This window comes from Lactuca sativa, chromosome 4 (genome assembly GCF_002870075.4).
Source record: "Lactuca sativa cultivar Salinas chromosome 4, Lsat_Salinas_v11, whole genome shotgun sequence".
Classification (NCBI taxonomy): Eukaryota; Viridiplantae; Streptophyta; class Magnoliopsida; order Asterales; family Asteraceae; genus Lactuca; species Lactuca sativa.
The window spans coordinates 89,533,686-89,552,931 of record NC_056626.2 but is presented as its reverse complement, the minus strand read 5'-3'; the positions used below and the strand labels follow the sequence as shown (position 1 = coordinate 89,552,931).

Below are 19,246 nucleotides of genomic sequence, written 5' to 3'. Positions count from 1 at the left end.
CACTGACATATTCTAAAAAATAATTTTAAAATACAGAGTAAATGGAAAAATCTAAAAATTCTTTTTTTAAATATTATTTTCAGAACTTGAATTAACTAAAATAAATAAAAATAAATTCCATTTTTTTTTAAAAATACGTGAAATATTCTAATAGAATATTACACTGACATATTTTAAAAAATAATTTTAAGATGCAGAATAAATGGAAAAATATAAAAATTCTTTTTTTAAATATTATTGTAACATCCCGAAATATCAAGAGTAGAGTTGAATGGCTAAAAGAGTAAATTGGGAAAGAGCGACTCAGCGAGTCCATGTGCGGACTCGGCGAGTAGAGTCGCGACTTGGTCGCGTGTTAAGTGGCCGACTCGACGAGTCAGTGTAATGGACTCGGCGAGTAGGCGCTGAGTGGAGAAAACCCTAATTCTCGAGGTTGAGCCCTATATAAAGAACATAACATCCATTCCCCCAGCCTCCTTACTCATCCTCAAGTCCAGAAACCCTAACCCTCATGTGTGAGTGGATCAAGTGCATTTGGAAGCTTGGAGAAGCAATTGTTGAGGAAATCTTGAAGCGTAAGAGGCTTGGAGCAAGGGGCTTTGCTTGGATTCGAGTTTCATTGCAGTGGGGGCGTTCCTTTGAGGTAATATCTCGTTTTTGAGCTGCTATTTCTTAGATGCATCATTTTGGGGGTGTTAGAGATCATATCTTTGGATGTATTGGAGTTTAGATGTTAGATCTGAGGTTGCTACCTCAGATCTGGAATGGAGAAGGGTTGGAATGCATGAAAGTCCCTGTTTGTGAGTGGTTGATGGAGCTATTTTGTCCCAAACCCAAACCCTAGAGTGAAAATGCATAGATCTCTTTGGATTCACGTAAAGTTTGCCACTTTACGTGATGGATGAGTTGTAGGAGGCTAGATCTATGTTTTGGATCAATTGCATGGCCTAAAATGCTTCTGTATGGATTCAGACCGGTGGTACTCGGCGAGTCACATGGGTGGACTCGACGAGTTGCTTGAAGATAAGCTGGAACTCGACGAGTTGGAAGAACAACTTGGCGAGTTGGATGATGATGGCCTGGAACTCGGCGAGTTGTATGAACAACTCGGCGAGTAGGTTGAAGATAGCCTTAGACTCGGCGAGTCTGTTATTGGACTCAGCGAGTCTTGTCGAAGAGTCCCAATATTTTCTGGTTGAGTCGAGAATCGGCAAGTCAAGGGATGACTCGGTGAGTTGTGTGCGAGTGGACTCAGAGTTGTGGGACTCGGCGAGTCTCGGGGTGACAATGCTCTGATACCAATCTGTCACACCCCAAAACCGATAACGGCGGAATACGTTTCGGGATGGATGACGTAGTGTACGGTATCATCACAATTGCATAATAGTAAAAGCAAGAAATATACAACCATTTCATTTACATAGAGAGTGTATTTACAAGTGTGTTATGTAATGTTCAACAAACACCAAAAGTAAACAAAAATAAGAGATGGGTCTTGCATGCTCCATCTTCTCCAAAAATGCTGCAGTTGTACCTGTTTACCTTTGACCTGAAGATACAAGTTATTTTGAAAAGAATATCAACATAAAGCTGGTGAGTTCATAAGAGTTTAGTGTGAGTTTTTGTATAAAGAGCAATAGTGCGAAAAATGTGCTATTTATATTCATAAGCAGTAGAAAGCCTAGAAAATCCTATATTTTCCCGAAAATACATTGTAAGTGAAATGTATGAAAAGTATGCATTCTCTATTTTTGAAAACAGTTTGATGTAAAAGTATATTAGCAATCCTCAAATAGTAATGTGATAGAGTAGGTTAAGCCTGTATTTAGTGGTAGAGGTGCAAGCTTCCTTTAGTGATCGATACTTACTTACTTCGGGATGTAGTTTAGCGTTTAGTGTAGTATTTTAGAGTAGTTATAGTGTATTCCTTGTATCTTACTAATAGTGAGGATCATAGAGGATCCCATGACCTTCCCAGTCATGCACAGTGTAGTGAAGTAGTGGCATCCCTGGGCCTGCACGGCGCGGACTGAAATTAACAGTCAGGATAAGATAGCGCCTGCCCCGTATAGATCTATACATGTAGTGTTGTCTTCCAGTCGGAAAACTCCGGGCGTAGTGGGTAACGAATAGAGTAACTCGTAGTGGGTTAGTGTATTATTGTTTGTTTAGTGTTTTCTCTTTTATTATAGTGTAGTAATCTTTTAGTATTGATCATAGTGTATTCTCTTACTAGCGTATTGTCTGGTAATAGTAAGTATTATAATGTAGAGAGTAGTGACTTTAGCGAGTAGTAGTAGTAGCAACATTAACTATACCTATTACAGTTAACTTAGTGTAGATGGTTCTTGACATGTTAGTGACTTTAGTATCTAGTGAAAGGAGAAATATTCATGTCCCATACTAATATACAAGTTATATAACTAAGAAATCAACGACAGTCGGACGGATAACTACTACCCTAAGCCCACAATCAAACAAGAACAGGAAATAAGGCGAGATATCGGTCCTAAGTCCTCCAAGTCTTACTTATATAAATATATCAGAGTGGTTACATTATAAAGGTAAATTAATTTAATAAAAGTATTTTCCAAAAGAACATTTAAAATCTGTCTTGCTTGTCCAAAATAGTTTTGAAAATGTATAAATCTGTTTATAAGGCATAGTGATAAATCACATGTGATTTGAACTAAGAATAGTGAATCACATGTGATTAATCCTCGTAACGTGGAAAACCACTCTGTAAAACTTTCCATAAACATCTATAAGCAACTTGTATCTCCCCCCTAAAACATTTAAAACATTTGAAAGGTTCATTAAAGGGGTATGAACTCACCTGAATTCGCGTAAATCGGGTGAATCGGGTAAATCGGGTAAAAGTGTCGGTTGAGCGTTTGGTACCAAATAACGACTTGAGCACCTTTTAGGACCCTAATGCCATATGAAATATGTATTTTACAAGAATTTAATCATCTTATGCTTTTCATTATAGTATTTGGACATTCTAGCATCGTTTTCGGGGTTTTAGGGCCTAGAAGGGGTTCCCGGGAGTGGTACAAGGCCAAGAATGATTTACGGGAGGGTCCATGAGCTCACTCCCTTGGAGTTTACGGCCCAAAGGCCACTCCTTGGGAGTTTACGGCCGTAAGCCCCCTAGGCTTGGCCGTAAACTCATGTGGTCCTCCAAAATGCAAGTTTAATGCCTTATTTCACTTCCCTAATTTACTAGCAAGTGTCTTGAACTAATATGGAGGGTTTAAACTCTCATTTGGTGACATTTTGGGGAGTTTACGGCCAAGGCTTGTTCTTAGGCCGTAAACTCCATTTAATCCCTCAAAATGGTTGTTTAAATGGTACAACACACTCCCATTCACCTTAGATAAATTCTAGAAGGCCTTAGATGGAGTTTTGGGACATTTTGGCATAAGAATTGGGGAGTTTACGGCCCAAGAATATCCTTGGCCGTAAACTCTTCTTTTGGCCTCAAAATGAGAAGTTTAATGGTACAACACACATCCTAGGGCCTTAGCTAAATTCCTTACATGTATTAGATAAGTTTTGGGACATTTTGACACAAAAATTTGGGTGTTTACGGCCCAAGCTTTGACTTGGCCGTAAACTCCTCTTTTTGTCCTCAAATGATGTTGTTTAATGCACTTAAACATTTCCTAGTGCCAAGACTAAATTACTAAACACCCTAGATGAGTTTTTGGGGCTTTTAACAAGGGTTTTTGGGGTTTTTGGGGTGTTTATGGCCTAAGCATAAGCTTGGGCCGTAAACTCCTTTTTAAGCTTCAAATCCTTGTGTTTTAATGTCCAAACTCTCCTAGGTATATGTCTTAATTAGTCCATAAACTTAAAGGAAGGAAAAATGAGGTTTTTGGCAAGTTTTTAGGTGTTTACGGCCTAAGGGGCTTCTTAGGCCGTAAACTCCTTTTTGGTCCTTGTTTTCCATGATTTTTGGCCCCTACATACAATGAAGTATGTTTAGAATAAGATAGGGAATGAGTCCTTACGTTTGGAAGCCGGAATTTGCGGATTTGGGGTCGGTTTCGGGTCTAGAGAGAGAAAGTAGTGAGAGAGAGAGTGAAGGTGTGGTAAAAGAGTTCAATTGTAGTGTCCATTTGTTTATATATGTCTCGGGTATTGCACCCGATACACGGCTACCCGATGCTAAAGTTTAACGGGGTAAAAACTTTTTACCCGGGTGAAGTGGTTGAAAAGTAATATAACTCTATTTAGTTAAACGGGGTTAACATTTACAAGTTATAATTACTTATGATAATATCCGAGCATATAAATAACTAGATATTTGTTTATTGACGACTCCTAACATTACAACAATAACATGTAGTGACGCATTCCGTTAGTGAAAATAGGGTTTGTAACGGCAATATATTTGGGGTTGCCACACCATGAGTTCGATCTTAAAGCTAAGTAAACTCAAAAATCATAACACTTGTGATTCCACTAAAAAATCATAGCACTTGTGATTCCACTCGTTTGCAGACTTGTCTAGAATCCATGATACGATAAATCATTTGATTGGAAATGTAAATGTAGTCATGAAATGCGCCTGCTTAGTTAAGATTCCCCTAATAAATATTCAAATGCATTACAAAGTTGTACATGTATGAATAATGTCCTTTTGTAGGTTATGTTTTGAAGAGAAGCAAGAATGAATCTCATAAAGTCATTAATATCAGTAGGAGATGATGTGAGATTTGTTGTAAATGAGTAAAGGGAAAATGAATCAGGAGGGTAACCAACTGTTGCGTTTGTTCTCATTTGGTCCCTTTCCTTTTTTTGTACTCAATATACCATCGAACTTGTTGTTTGTGTTCACCATAACCCTTTGACCGGCTATCACAGGTCAAAAGTCGGTCAAAAGGGCTATGGTAAACACCAACAACAAGTTCGATGGTATATTGAATACAAAAAAAAAAAAGAAAAGGGACCAAATGAGTACAAACGCAAAAGTTAATTACCCTCAAGAGTCATTTTCCCTTTTCTAAAAGCATCTTAAAGTTTTAGACTTTGGCCCGTATCCGAAAAAAAAATTACGCGTCCTTCCCTCTTTTACCCTCATACGATGCTGTTGATATGCCCGCCTCCAAAATAAAATCCCCACGTTCATATCTTCTCTTCTGTCTCCTCCCACCTCCGACCCTGTAGAGCGTCGATCACCTCCTCCGACCTCCTCCCGTCGTCGACCTTCCCTGAAATCGACTCTATCAACCGATCACCGCCTCTGCTTGCGCCGCCTTTTCCACCGGTAATGAACCCCTCCATCTTCCTCAAATTCTAAAACCCTCCACAGTTCGATACAATTAAATTTATTGGGGACAACGGCGACGGTATATGTTCAGAGCTCCGGTAGCTAGTAGTGGTGGTGTCCTTTAACATCCATCACCACTCAATCACCAAACCTGGCAGATATGGGGGATCAGAGTCACCACCGAGCTGCCGCTCCCACGGCTTTCCAATTCCACCCGACATGACCAGCCATCATCGACGTGTTCAATCTATACCTCAGCGACCGCGATAATTCAGACGATTTGGTCCGAGAACCCCTGTATGTTTTACTCTCTCTACGTTTCAATTTCAATGAATAATAAATGTTTTTTTGATACATGGATGTTGATGATGAGATTAACCACAGGAACAAGACACAGAAACGAGTTAAGAGGCAAATCAAGACCTTACTCACTAGTCAAAGCTCATGCACCTCTTCAGGTATGTGATATGTTCTTCCTTTTTTTGATAAAATTGGTTGTATAGCTGCTAAAATTGTTTGTTTGCTGAAATTGTTTGTTTATCTCCTTTATATATGATGAAATTGTCTATTTATATGCTAAAATCATGAAATTGAGATGTAATATTTACATAGGTTAGAGTTACAGGGGAGAAGAAGATGGAGTGATTTCTTTATTTTTTCATGAATTCTTTTAATTGTTTATTAGGGTTTGATTGATTGGTCTTTTGTTCTACATGAAGTAACATGGATAATTCTTTTTTTTTTTTTAACATGGATATTCATATGGATATGGCTCATATCAATTGTAGTTGTTCAGTATGGTTGGAAACTGACATTCATCTAATTCGTGTTGCAGAAGGCTATAGGATTGTTTCAAAGATTGATGTTGATCATATGCAACGAATCTCACACATAAAGAATTCCAAGATAAGAAAGACATCAAAACGGGAATGATAGGGTTCAGTTGCAAATTAGAATAGTTTTTGTGTTGTGTTTGAAAATATTTATGTTTGGATTTTATTCGAATTTTAGTATTATTTGGTGGATTTGAAAATATTTTTGTTTGATTTGGATTATGTATTGTGTTTATATATATATATATATATATATATATATATATATATATATATATATATATATATATATATATATATATATATATATATATATATATATATATATATATATATATATATTTATAATTATTCAAAGAGTTTGTTCAGTTATTTTTTAAAACAAAAACATCGAAATAAATGAAAATTATACAGAAGCGTAAAATAGTCATTTTTATCATTCAACATAGCAATTCAGATGTTCCAACCAAACAGTATGCTATAAATTCAGATTTTAAAAATTCAGACCCACTTAGAAATTTAGACCTCTTAAAAATTCAGACTCTACCAAACAGTCCTTAGTGGATTTGATGTATGTTGAACATACGATAACAATATTACGTACTTTCGTTCGGTTTATGGTTGTCTTGGAATATATCTAGTCTGGTTCATTGTTGAGGCAATGGGTTTGATTGTATATGGAGGATATTGTAAGTTATATATAGAGAGGGTACGGTTAAACAAAAACTAACCGTATTCTATCTAACTTCTAGTGAAATTATAATATGATTACTTGGAAGAATGACTAATTATTAACTAACTAAAATGGTAATTGTTATAACAAGATTGTACTACGTTTGTGAGTTATACAATAAAAATACATCGCAAAGATTGGTAAAAATATAAAGCCTTTGCACATGCCTGCCTTGGATTGGAAAACCAGGTTTGTCCTAATTAATAGTCCAACCTACACTGCACGCAATGTTGAACTTCGCAGATAAACATCCCTACAGGGACAAAATTATGCACAACACCATATATATAGTGGACAATTTTGTTTTTGTATTATATTGGTCAAATCAGTTGAAACGGCATCTGCAATTATTTTATTTTATGAAAATTAAAGGGAAATTGAATGTCTAAGATATATGCTTTTGAAAAACGTAGAAGAACATCTTGTCAATTCAGAAAAAAAAAAAATAAATAAATAAAAATAAAAAAAAATAAAAAAAAAAAAAACTTTGACTACTACGTAGGCTTGTTGTTAGGGATGAAAGTGGGTCCAAACCCGGACCCGATGGACCCGGACCCGGAAAACCCGGAACCGGTTAACGGGATTTTATAGAACCGGAAACCGGACCGGTATATAGGAACCGGTTCCGGTTCGGTTCCGGGTATGGTTCCGGGTAAAGTGGGTCTAGAACCGGAAAACCCGGAAACATCAAAGTGGGTAGGTTGGAACCGGATAAAGTGGGTTTAGACCCGGAAAACCCGAAAAAACCGGATTTTTTTGGTAATTACTTACAACTTAGTGGGTTGAACTTTGAAAATTTTCATATTGATATCCCCACTTTGGGGGCTGTAACTTATTGAATACGAAACCACAATTAACAAAATTAGAGTCTAAAATCATGTACAAACTCTAAAATACACTCTGGAAAAACCCGCATGTCAATCCGAATTTAAACGAATGAGATATACTTGTGTTAATATTTTCACATAATACAAAGTACAAAAACAAATAGCTGAAAAGTTGAAAATTTTCAGTTTTGATATCTCGACTTCGGAGGACTGTAAATCATTGAATGTTAAACCAAAAATGACAAAATTATAGTTTAAACTCATGTACAAACTGTAAACTAGAAGTTGAAAAAAACCACATGTCAATCCGACTTCAAACGAATTAGATATGCATGCTTTAAAACTTTCAGCGAATACAAAAAAACTAAAAAACTAAAAACTTTCAGCTTTGGTATCTCAACTTTTGAGGACTATAAGTCAATGAATATAAAACTAAAAATGAAAATTTTATAGTCTAGAATCATGTACAAACTCTAAACTACATGTTGGAAAAAACCGTATGTCAATTGGAGTTGAAACGAATAAGATATGCATCTTGTAAACGTTTCACAAAAAGTGGTTCCGGCCCTAAAAGTGATTCCGGTTCCAAAAACCGGTTCCGGATTTTAGACCCGGTTTACCCGGACCCAATGGACCCAAACCCGGATTACCCGGAACCCGGATAAAGCCAATTTTTAAACCCGGAACCGGACCCGGTTCTATATATTCCGGTTCTAACGGGTCCGATTCCGGTTCGGTTCCGGTTCCGGTCCGGTTTTCCGGTTCTAAATCTCATCCCTACTTGTTGTTGAGCCAAATTCTATATCAAACACAATCCATGTGCTTTGCTATTCATCCCACAGTATTCAGTACCATTGTAAGAAGTTACTCACAAACTGAAGAAGAGAATGAAGAGCTTCTGTTTTCTTTTAGTATTGGTTTGGTTCTCCTGGCAGCAGCAACTTCATTAGAGATATCGAAGGCTGAGAGTACTTGCAAACCAAGCGGTGGTATAAGGGGAAAAAACCACCTCATGGAAAATGCAACCGTGAGAATGACTTGGTTTGTTGTGTTCAAGGTAAGTTTTACACCACATACACATGCTCGGCTCCGGTGACAAGTGAGACAAAAGCAACACTTACATTAAACAGTTTCCAAAAAGGAGGCGATGGCTGTGGTCCATCAGAGTGTGACAAAAAGTACCACTCTGATGACACACCCGTTGTGGCATTGTCAACTGAATGGTATAAAGGAGGGGACAGGTGCCACAAGTACATTACCATTAATGGAAACGGGAGGAGTGTGAAGGCAATGGTTGTGGATGAGTGTGATTCTACAATGGGGTGTGATGCCATACATGACTATCAACCACCTTGCCCTAATAATATCGTTGATGCTTCCAAAGCTGTTTGGAAAGCCTTAGGGGTATCCGAAAGTAACTGGGGAGATTTGGATATTACTTGGACAGAATGATATGTGAATCTCTAGCTTCTTGTAAAATGTCAAAAACCAATATTTGTGTTTTTCATTCGTGTGAATATTGTAATATCTTGGAAAGGTGTTTATGTAACTAAATTGGGTATTGTATTCTATACGAATTGTAGGGTGTAATTTGTAATAGAGGTGAACATACGGATCTACGAGACTTTTTTTGTCTTGGACCAGTTACTTGTCACTAAAATCAGAAGGTGGTCCGAAATCATATAAGATGCGCGCTTTTTAGTCAAACCAATTTTTCAATGGGCCTTTATTTTTGCATTGCACGGTTTTTTTATAGTAATAAATAAATAATGCATCATATACAAATACAAAAGCTAGATTATTATAATAATAATAATCTAGATTTTTAAATAACACAGTTTCGAAGGTTGTATGCATTAAACTTTTATTTTAGAACATCCTTCAAGGCTTCAACTTATTTTTCTTGTTAGCCAACTTTTTTTGTTTCAAAAGATCAAGCATACCCAAAACAATGAAGTAAAAAAGTTAGTGATCAAAATTACAGCTTCTAATAATAAACATCAAGAGTTATATATAGTGAAGTAGCATTTTTCATATAATAGCAGATCTATTAAAATATATTAGGTTTTAGTTTTAGTTAACTTAATAAGTAGGTAGTGAGAAAGTTGCGTTTACTTCCCGGTTAAGTGTCTAGGACAAAATTTTGATGATGTTTGTTTTGGAAGAAGTAAATGTATTCAGTCTTTTTTCATGTTTACGGATAAGATATGGACACTTTTTTCCCATGTCTTTAGTCTTAATAAAAAAATTATTTGTTTTTTAAAATCTTCTATAAAAAATAATAGTGATGGTAAAACTTTCTCCAAAAAAATTTATTGTATGCTAAAAGAAAATAATAGTATAATATAAGTTCTTTTAACAAATAAGATAATATGAGATGGCGTAAAATGATAATTGTATATTATCTTTCTAAGTAGTAGCCGATATTAAAACATGATAATATATATTGTTTTGAATCTGAATTTTAGCATCAGTCATGATATATAAATTTTCAGGACTGATAAAAAAGAGAGCACCTGATTATCTTCTTTTTTTTTTTTTTTTTTTTTTGCAAGTGTTTTTATGGAATGATATTTTTGATAGACTATCTGCTATTCAGAAGTTTAAAACTTCAACAGACATGGTTGAGAATAAAATCTTTTTTATATATTTACGTTCTGTTTATTTCTAAGGATTGACAATCCTTATGTAGCATGTTACATATATGCATCTATTATTGATACCATCAAAAGACAACACGACAAACTATTGCTAGTCAATTACACATATATATTAATTTTTACTAGCCATATCAAACACGTTTATAGACTTAGGACACTGGACACACATTCACAACTATATGACACACATACTATAAGATACATCACAATTATTACATTTTTTATATCATAATTATTACGAAGTATATTTTTAATAGGTGATGGTATCGTGCTTGAACAGCATACTGATACTTGATGTTCTTATCTCTTACCCCGGATTATCAAAAGTTGAACTTCATTGTGTGTGTCATTGTTCCATTATTGATGTTTCTTCTAGATTCTTGGTGGTGGTGGCGGAGGTGGCGCAAGTAGGGCAGAGGCGGTGGTGGCTCTCACTAAATTAGCACGAGAACCTTATTTGATTTTTACTCGGAACAGAAGCCACGAGTGGGTCTCCCTAAATTGTATTCTAGTGATTATAATAAACGTTTATCTTATAAAATGACTCAAAATAATTACAATTTTATAAATCTAACTTAGTGTAAAAGTTAATATTTCATCATTAATGTCGATAGCATTATTATTTGCAAAAAACTTAACTATATTGTTCTATTATACGCAAAATGTTATCTAAGTTAAAGCATGTTACATTTGGATTTTGAGTTGGGGAAAAGTGATAATTTATATCATTATCATATCACATTCACATGTATCATGTAAAACAATAAACAACCGTGGAAATATAACAAAAAGAAAAAGGTAAAGAGACGAATGCAATAAAAAAACAAATTTGATATAAACATAAGGTCAAATGGGCCTGAAGAGAAACTAAATTACATTAAAAACACAGAGCTTTATGAACAGTCACTATATTTTTCAACTAAACTAAATAAATTTCATGGTCAAAACTCACGAGTCAGTACTTCCAATTGTTCTTTGTTTGCGTCTTCGTTTTCTTCTAAAGAATGGATCCACCCAGTTTGTGTCATCCTTTGCTGCTTTTTCCCACCGCTGTTTGAACGTTTTTAGCTCCATTGTTGATTGCCTCCTAATCTGCATCCCATATGTAATATGTTTACTGTGCTTAAATTCATACTACAAACATTTACGCTTAAAAAATATTAATAAAAGTTTCCAAGCATTTTCAAAAAGATAAATCGCCTTACCTCAGCTCGCATATCAACAGTGTGTCTCTGAAGAAAAAGAAAAAAAAATGAAAACATAAATATAACTGAAGTGGAGTTAAATTGAAACCACTAGGGATTTGTACCTTTGTTAAATCTGAATCATATGGAGTCTACAAGAAAAAATAAATCACAATGTAATTAAATTAATCAATAAGTGAAATGATTAGGGGAAATATTAAATGGAATTAGTTAAGAGGAAACCTTTTTGGCAGAGGGTCCGCCTAATGATTGTATTCCCTGATGAACAACATATTCTCTGTCAACAATTCCCACTTTCTTGGATCTGTCCCCCTGAATGAATAGTAAGTAAATTCATCAAAATCTATAGTATGATGAAATTATAAACAAATACAAAAAACATGTTTTATTGGTTGAAAGTTGAAACTTACCTGAGCACAATACCCGAGTTTTATATCCATTCCCCATCCATGAACAAGGTCATTCTGAATAAGATGCCAAGCACAATGCCATGCAGCCCTGGAGAAAACCGGAGCCATTCCTTCCACAAATCTGCAATTTAAATATCACATGTCTTGTTATAATTAATAAAAGAATAAAAAAAATAAAAAGTAAAAGTATGTTGGTATTTTCTGCAACTTACCCGGAACATGGTGGGCCATTACTGGCATCTGAACATTTCACACTGCCTCTGCTGTCGTACACTCTTCTGTTTATTTAAACAAGTTATGGGCGTATTAAGAATAATTAAACACGTAATAGTTTTACGAGTATAAAGTGGAAAAAATTAAATATTCTCACCTATGAAATTTACTTGTTCTTTTTCGTACTGTGATCCTATGATGTATACCAGTTGAATTTGGATCTAAGGCTGGCTGTGATATCTCGAATCCTTCTGTTCTAACAATATCCAAGTATCTGAAAAATATAGAAAACATGTCATATAATAATTTACTACCATTTTTCTCAACAAAAAAAAAAAATCAGTATCTTTAAAGTAGGGATTAAATGCAAGAAACAGCAATGTAGTTTCATATATTTGTTTATTTAGATTTAAGCATCCTACTTCCATGTCATCCTATTATACCTTCGGGGATTAAAATGCTGCACACCAAGATCTTCATCCCAAAGAAATATATAATCATAAATAGACACTGCAGCTGGATGCAGAAATCGTTTTGCAAACCACCTGAAATAACTTTGCTATTTAATATACAATCTCCTAATAAGAAAAATAAATTTGACTCCTTACCATTTTGTTTGGTTTTGAGCTACAACATGTATGGCATTGTTGCTCCACTCAAGATCTTGCCAACCATCCAACATTCCATCATAATGGAACAACACAATTGTAAAATTTTCTTCAAGAAACTGAAATTATCAATGTCAGGCTGCTGCTATTATTCACAAATTAAATATCCACATATGGATGGATCATATAAAATTTTTGATTCATCATTCTACCTTTTGAACAATTGTATTGACATTACGCTTCTGTTTCAAACCCACTGGAATTGCCAGCAAGTTATGTGTAGTGGAAATATTAGCCTGCAAGCATAAATTTTACTTATATTTGTTTACCCAAAATAGAAATATAGTACTTAGTTTATGGAAATAATTACAGTTAAAAATTGTCTAACCTCTGACTTTGAATTACTTGTTGACCATAAAGGTTTTAATTCCAGGTCTGATTTAGCTTCAATAATACCACGAGGTAAACCCTTCAAGCTTGTGGAAGCTGACACAGTTTCCTAAAAACACACACCAAAAACCACATTAGTATATTAACACAAATCAGAGGACAAATAAACACAAACCATGGTCATATTTTTAAACAGATTGTTGTGAGCTGCACCTTTGACGTGTAGAACCGATATAATTTTGAGTCCAGCTGATGACACAGACAAATAAAAAAGTATTAGTTAATTAGTTTTAGTCCAATTAACAACACAGTCATTGGAAGTATGTTACCTCTGTCTCTAAATACTGATAATTGGTTGTTCTATATACAATGTATAACATTATTGTACAGACAACTCCCATGAATGATTTCATCTTGAATCTGCTAAGTTCCTGCATATTTAAGAACTCTGTATGATGAGAATTTAGAATCCCTTTTGCAATGTCAACAATGTAGATATACAGAGTTTGCCTCAGAATGAAACTGAATTCAATTAAATAAGCTTACCCAATCAAGAAGGATGTGTCTCTTCTTCAATAGATTCCTCCATGGTTTGGATTCTCTCATAGACAGATACTGTTCTTATATGTTCTCATGCCAAACTGCAGCCATTAAATTGAAGAAAACATCAACAACACTTCACACCTTTGTAATAAATGAGCACACAGATAATTATCAGTGATTCAGAATCTTCAGCTAGACTGTTAAAGCAGTTATGCATTTATTATGGTATACGTTTCTCAAGGAAGTCAGATATTGAGCTTTGGCAGGATTTATGACAGAGCCCCAATAAGCTCTTACTGGATGTGCCAATTAAGCTAAAGACAATAAAACATCATATGTTTGCTGTTGCACATCACATTCAAATCAACATATTAACAGTTTGAAACTTCTTGAAAAGTAATCAACCCTGATAGTGCAGTATTAGGTAAACTTGATACGTTTTTATGAAAATTCTAAACCAATAAAGAACATACGACCAATTTGTGTGTATTAAATAAACCATGTAATAACTTCTTCTGTTTCTTTTGATATAGAAAACCGTGAGTTTGACCATCAAATGTCAGACTTAGATATTAACGGCAAATAATACAACAATAGCAGCTAGTAATTCTTGAATTTAGAGAGAGAAAGAGAGAAGATTGATGAATCAATTTAGTAGGCATTCAACAATTGGATCAATTTGCGTGCACGCCGTAAACCTTACTCAATATGTGAAAATTTCGAGATGCAAATTGTCTGCATGTGACTCCAAGAGAGAGAGAGAGAAGGAGAGAAGGAGAGGGGCACACGCACATAAAAACAATTGTACACTTATTGTTTATAAACAAAACACTCGACCTATCAAGAATTTGAAATAGAAAGGAAAAAAAACAGCATAAGATATCTAGCTTTAACTAGACGCCAAAGAAAATCTCGTTCTAATCGAACTCTGTATTTTCTCGATATCTTTTCTGGTATCAACTCTTAGAAATCGATTTAAGCAAACAAAAACGAAATACACACATTCAGGAAGGTGATTTAATCAACGATTCCGGAATTCGGATGACAAATCTCAATCGAAAATTACTGTTCACACTAGATATTGTCCTTTCACACGAATCGATAGATCTCTGGCTACATATATTTTGACGGAATCCAATCAGAGACTTGAATACTTAAAAACAACATAAGAAACACCGACCTCCGAGATTTGCAGATAAATCAGTAAAGTGAAATTGAAAATCTTAGCAGCTGAAGTAAAGCTCGGGGAAGAACAAATCACCGGCGATTGGAATCGGTATTTCCGCGAGAGTCAGATTACGCGAATTTAGCTCCGTGTATTGTTTCTGACTATAAATATACACACAGGATTTCTAGAGAGAGAAAGCGAGAGTTTTAGAGAGAGAATGAAGGAGAAAAGTGTAGTAACTTGGGATTTCCACGTTTCACGGCAATGAGATTTTATATGCATGCGTGTACCTCACCGATGAGGGTAGAGACTGTAAATTTGGGTCCTTGTTTCTTTTTTTTTTTTTTTTTTTTCTTTTTTTTTTTTCCTTTTTTTTGCATTAAATACCTCGTACTTAAATCTAAATTCACCATTTCGAGGATACCACAAAAACGTCTTCTATAATCAATTTGCAAGTTTAATCCTTAGATTATTCATTTTTTCAATCTCAGCTTAAAATAGCCATAGCTAGTGTTGCAAAAATAGGGCGTGTTTGGCACGGAGCTTTTAGAAGCGTTTTGGAGCTTCTAGCTTTTAGTTTTTGACAAAACGTTCTAGTTTAAACAAAAAGCTTCGTTTGGCAGTACGAGCGTTTAACTTTTAGTTTTAACAAAACGCTCCGATTCTAAAAGCTACTTCATGTAGCTTTTAACAAAATGCTCCGGAGCTTTTGAAATCAATTTCCATAATTACCCTTAAAAATATATTTATATTTTTTTTATTTTTAATCAATTATCCTTTTATGTAATTTTATATATTTCAAAAGCTTCCAGCTACTTTTGCCAAACATTCATATAACAAATAAAAGCTACAGCTTCCCGCTACCATGTACCAGCTACACGCTACCAGCTACCCGCTACCAGCTAACTGCTACCCGCTTCCAGCTAACAACTACTTTTGCCAAACACACCCATAATCATGTGGAAGGTGAAAATGTAAGCAGTAATGTTTAGTTTCATTAATTCGTCTTTTCCAATATCATATGACAAAATCCACCCTTGTTATGCCTAAATTAATAACGGTATAAGAATTAAGTATTCCGGACTAAAAGTGTAAAAGAAAATTATTGTGGTAACCTTGAATTTTAACTAATAGAAAAGGACGAATTTTGTAATTTACTCTTAAATAACAGATATTATTGCAATAGTAATTGCACATGTTTGACTAATACTACATAATAGAAATCTCTTATATTTAAAGTAAAATCATATAAATTAAAATATATATTAGTTCAGGGGTATCATCGTCACAATATAAGTAACTGAATCTTAATTTATATTACATTCGTTTTATTTATTAGTGATTTAAATAACAATATTTTGACTATACTTAGATTTGATTATCGAATTATTAATCATAATAAGAATATAAGATTACATTAATCCGTTGGATCTACTGATCTTATATTTATAATTAAAGTCCTTTGTTGATGGCAATATTTTACTTGTTATTATATGATGTCTAAAATAATTATTTTACAAAATTTCATCAACTCATGTATAATCTTGTAGTATCATATATAATATATTGGTTAATACTTTAATAGTAAAACAATTATATGCTATTTAATAATTAAAATAAAATATTTGATGTTAAAATGTTTAGTTGACTATGAGACAAGCTATATTGTCCAAAATATGATATAAAATATCGATAAGATATGTGCTTATTGTAACAATGTAATATCTTGTTATTCTTGTATATATTGATGATAGATAGATACATCTTTAACTGTAACTTGTTTGTTGTATTATATGCACATGATAAAAATTGGCCAAGGACCTACAAATCGGTTTCGAAGATGATTATGATGTATAATTATTTTTATTTTGGAATCTTGAAAAACTCGTCGACGAGTTTGACTTCATAAACCCCTAAAGGCTGTATAGATATGATCAAATATTTTAAAGTATATTTTGCATCTCCCTTCACGTAAATAAAAACCATGCCCTTTAAATAGCTTTTTTTTAATATACTTTTTGCAAGAATCCTAAAACATGAATATACTATAGTTATTTTTTCTTTTTTCTATAACGACTAAAACATCCATCCTTTAAATCTTATTTTTAAATTATATTTTTAAATATCTGATATCGTTAGATCAATGGCCATTTGGTTACTATAGTTTGATAATTATATGTTTCTTACATCCAAATGTTTTTGGATAATTATATGTTTCTTACATTCGAATGTTAAAATATAAACATATTAAAAGCATTCCTAAATGCAAGAATGATGTTTGGTGACGTATATGTCATATTGCAAAAGTTGTATTATACTTCAATTTCTGTAGGTAAACTTGTTTTACAAGTCAAATTAATTCTTAAAATACTTTTTCCTCATTTATGTGATAGAAGACTAACTTATCACTTATATCATGTGACTTGAAAGAGGTTATTAACTTCACTTTATGATTTCAAATAACATTTTCGTGGCGATTAATACTCTCCAAATCATATTTCACGTTTATATAGCAATCACAAATTAGGAGTCTACGTATTTCATTTCATGCTCAAAAAGTGTTAAACCCCCAAATCGTGGAGATCTAACAATGCTTTGTGATGGTGGGTAGAATTCACATTTATCATGTGACTTGAAACTGTGGTGCACATGAAATCATGAGGCAATCAATTTCACATTTTTCTTGTCTATGTACACCCATAGTTCCATCACTTCCATGGAAAGCAACATACGGGTCATGGGCATGGGAAATGAGTGGGGGTACGGATAAATTGTTACTAATAGAATTTTAATTATTATCATTTTAAATAGAGACATATTTTTACTAACAGAATGAAATCATTTGATGAAGGGGGTCCGGAGAGGTTGTTATTGTTAGAGTATATTATATCATTGCGATACAATCTTATGTATCGTGTTGGAGTCTATCTTTCTCTCTTTCTCTTTTTCTCTCATTAGTTTTAAATAATTGAAATTATATTTAAATTCAATCCATAACTAGCGAAATTAAAAGGAACCATACTTTATCATTTCATTTATTTGAGAAATTGAAACAACAACCATATGAACATTAAACGAGCTAATAAACATTTCTAAATAGTATTCGTCAATCTTGATTTACTTTGGCTCAATTTCATGTGATATTGGAACACATGTTTCAAGTATGAGCTAATTCATTATATTTTTAAGTCTTCCTTTTGGGTGTCTACGGCGTGGTGGAGCCTCACCACAACGTGGCAATATTTTCAAGAATCTTAGGATTTAAAGACCCGTCACGACGTGGCCATATGTGACACAACGTGACAGCTGATTTTAATGAAACCTTAATTTTCAAGTTTTACACCCTATTTAAAGGTATGGGGAGGTTAGGGTTTATTCATCATCAGCCTCCATCACCCTCAAGCTGCAGAAACCCTAACCTTAATTTCTCTATGAGTTGTGAGTCTATTTTGGTGATTTTGGTTGTTTTTGAAGGAAGAAGAGACATTGGAAAGGATTGTGGTGCTTTTTGGGTGGAGTGAAGATCTCTTTGAGCATATCTGGACCTTTATAAGTATCCAAGCTCCTTGCTTTATGTTTCTATGATGATAGATCTAAAGTTTTGTCTCATTTTCTTCTTGTGTGACCTAGTTGGAGTGGAAGGATTGCATAAAGTTGGAAACTTATGGATCCTAGAGGTCCTTTTGAGATCATATGTTGTAGATCGGATGTTCCATGGTGAATGTTATCCTATACATGAGTTTGAAGCCTTTTTATCACTCTTTTAGACCTAAAATGGAGGAGACATGCGTTGGACATGCATGTCTATAAAGCAACCAACTTTATGGCTCTTAGGGTAAAGGAAAGCCCTTCTAGAAAGTTTAGGCTTATGTCTTTTGTGATTAAAGACTTAATGGTTGAGTTGTACTTCTTGATGACCTTTAGAACCTAGGTTTAGAGATCTTGTATTAATAGAATGTCTTAATGGATAAAGTTGGAAACTTTATCCATCAAGACGTTAGGAATGAGTAGATATGGGCTTTTGAGCCCTTGAAAAATGAGTTAAAAGCAACTTAACTCGAATAAGTCATTCAGACTGGTCCCCATGGTGTGGCACTAGACCGCCACAGTGTGGGGACTAGGGATCAGACGATTGTTCCATCGTTTTTATGCCCACAGCGTGGCCAAAGGAAGGTCATGACATGGAGGGTTTTTGATGGCATTTTGACTTATTTAAGTTGGTTCCGAACTGGGTTTAGACCTGTTGACCACAATATGGTCAAGGATGGCCACGACGTGGAGGTCAACTGAAATTGACTTTGTCTATGACTATTGACTTTTGACTTGAGTTGACTTTTTGTCAACTCTTAGTTTCGGATGGTGGACTAAGGGTGTATGA

At 34.3% G+C, this 19,246-nt stretch overlaps 2 protein-coding genes and 1 long non-coding RNA gene across 3 annotated transcripts; 2 read left to right on the top strand and 1 right to left on the bottom strand.

Annotated features, from left to right (window-relative positions):
- Window positions 1-51: 51 nt before the first annotated feature.
- On the top strand, window positions 52-6,333 carry LOC111919554 (uncharacterized). Its single transcript, XR_002859532.3, has 3 exons — window positions 52-5,575; window positions 5,663-5,736; window positions 6,114-6,333. It is a non-coding gene; the product is annotated as an uncharacterized LOC111919554 (long non-coding RNA).
- Window positions 6,334-8,488: 2,155 nt separating this feature from the next.
- LOC111919684 (putative ripening-related protein 1) lies at window positions 8,489-9,123 on the top strand. Its single transcript, XM_052770927.1, has 2 exons — window positions 8,489-8,639; window positions 8,729-9,123. Exons 1-2 carry the CDS (start codon window positions 8,489-8,491, stop codon window positions 9,121-9,123), a joined length of 546 nt encoding a protein of 181 aa, XP_052626887.1.
- Window positions 9,124-11,142: 2,019 nt separating this feature from the next.
- Window positions 11,143-15,123, bottom strand: LOC111919531 (uncharacterized). The gene is made up of 15 exons (XM_023915096.3): window positions 14,881-15,123; window positions 13,704-13,798; window positions 13,487-13,588; window positions 13,371-13,406; window positions 13,156-13,266; window positions 12,980-13,063; window positions 12,768-12,886; window positions 12,603-12,704; window positions 12,317-12,433; window positions 12,159-12,224; window positions 11,947-12,067; window positions 11,759-11,848; window positions 11,641-11,667; window positions 11,537-11,563; window positions 11,143-11,423 (listed from the first exon to the last, which is right to left on the bottom strand). The coding sequence occupies exons 2-15, from the start codon at window positions 13,761-13,763 to the stop codon at window positions 11,280-11,282; spliced, it is 1,206 nt and encodes a 401-aa protein (XP_023770864.1). The 5' UTR covers window positions 13,764-13,798; window positions 14,881-15,123; the 3' UTR covers window positions 11,143-11,279.
- Window positions 15,124-19,246: the final 4,123 nt, after the last annotated feature.

Coding starts and splice junctions, on each gene's coding strand:
- LOC111919684 (XM_052770927.1), top strand. CDS start 8,489: ATGTGCTTTGCTATTCATCCCACAGTATTCAGTACCATTGTAAGAAGT. Junction 8,640..8,728: donor AGAGATATCGAAGGCTGAGA/GTACTTGCAAAC, acceptor GTTGTGTTCAAG/GTAAGTTTTACACCACATAC.
- LOC111919531 (XM_023915096.3), bottom strand. CDS start 13,763: ATGAGAGAATCCAAACCATGGAGGAATCTATTGAAGAAGAGACACATC. Junction 11,849..11,946: donor AACTCGGGTATTGTGCTCAG/GTAAGTTTCAAC, acceptor CTATTCATTCAG/GGGGACAGATCCAAGAAAGT. Junction 11,564..11,640: donor ATGATTCAGATTTAACAAAG/GTACAAATCCCT, acceptor CTTTTTCTTCAG/AGACACACTGTTGATATGCG.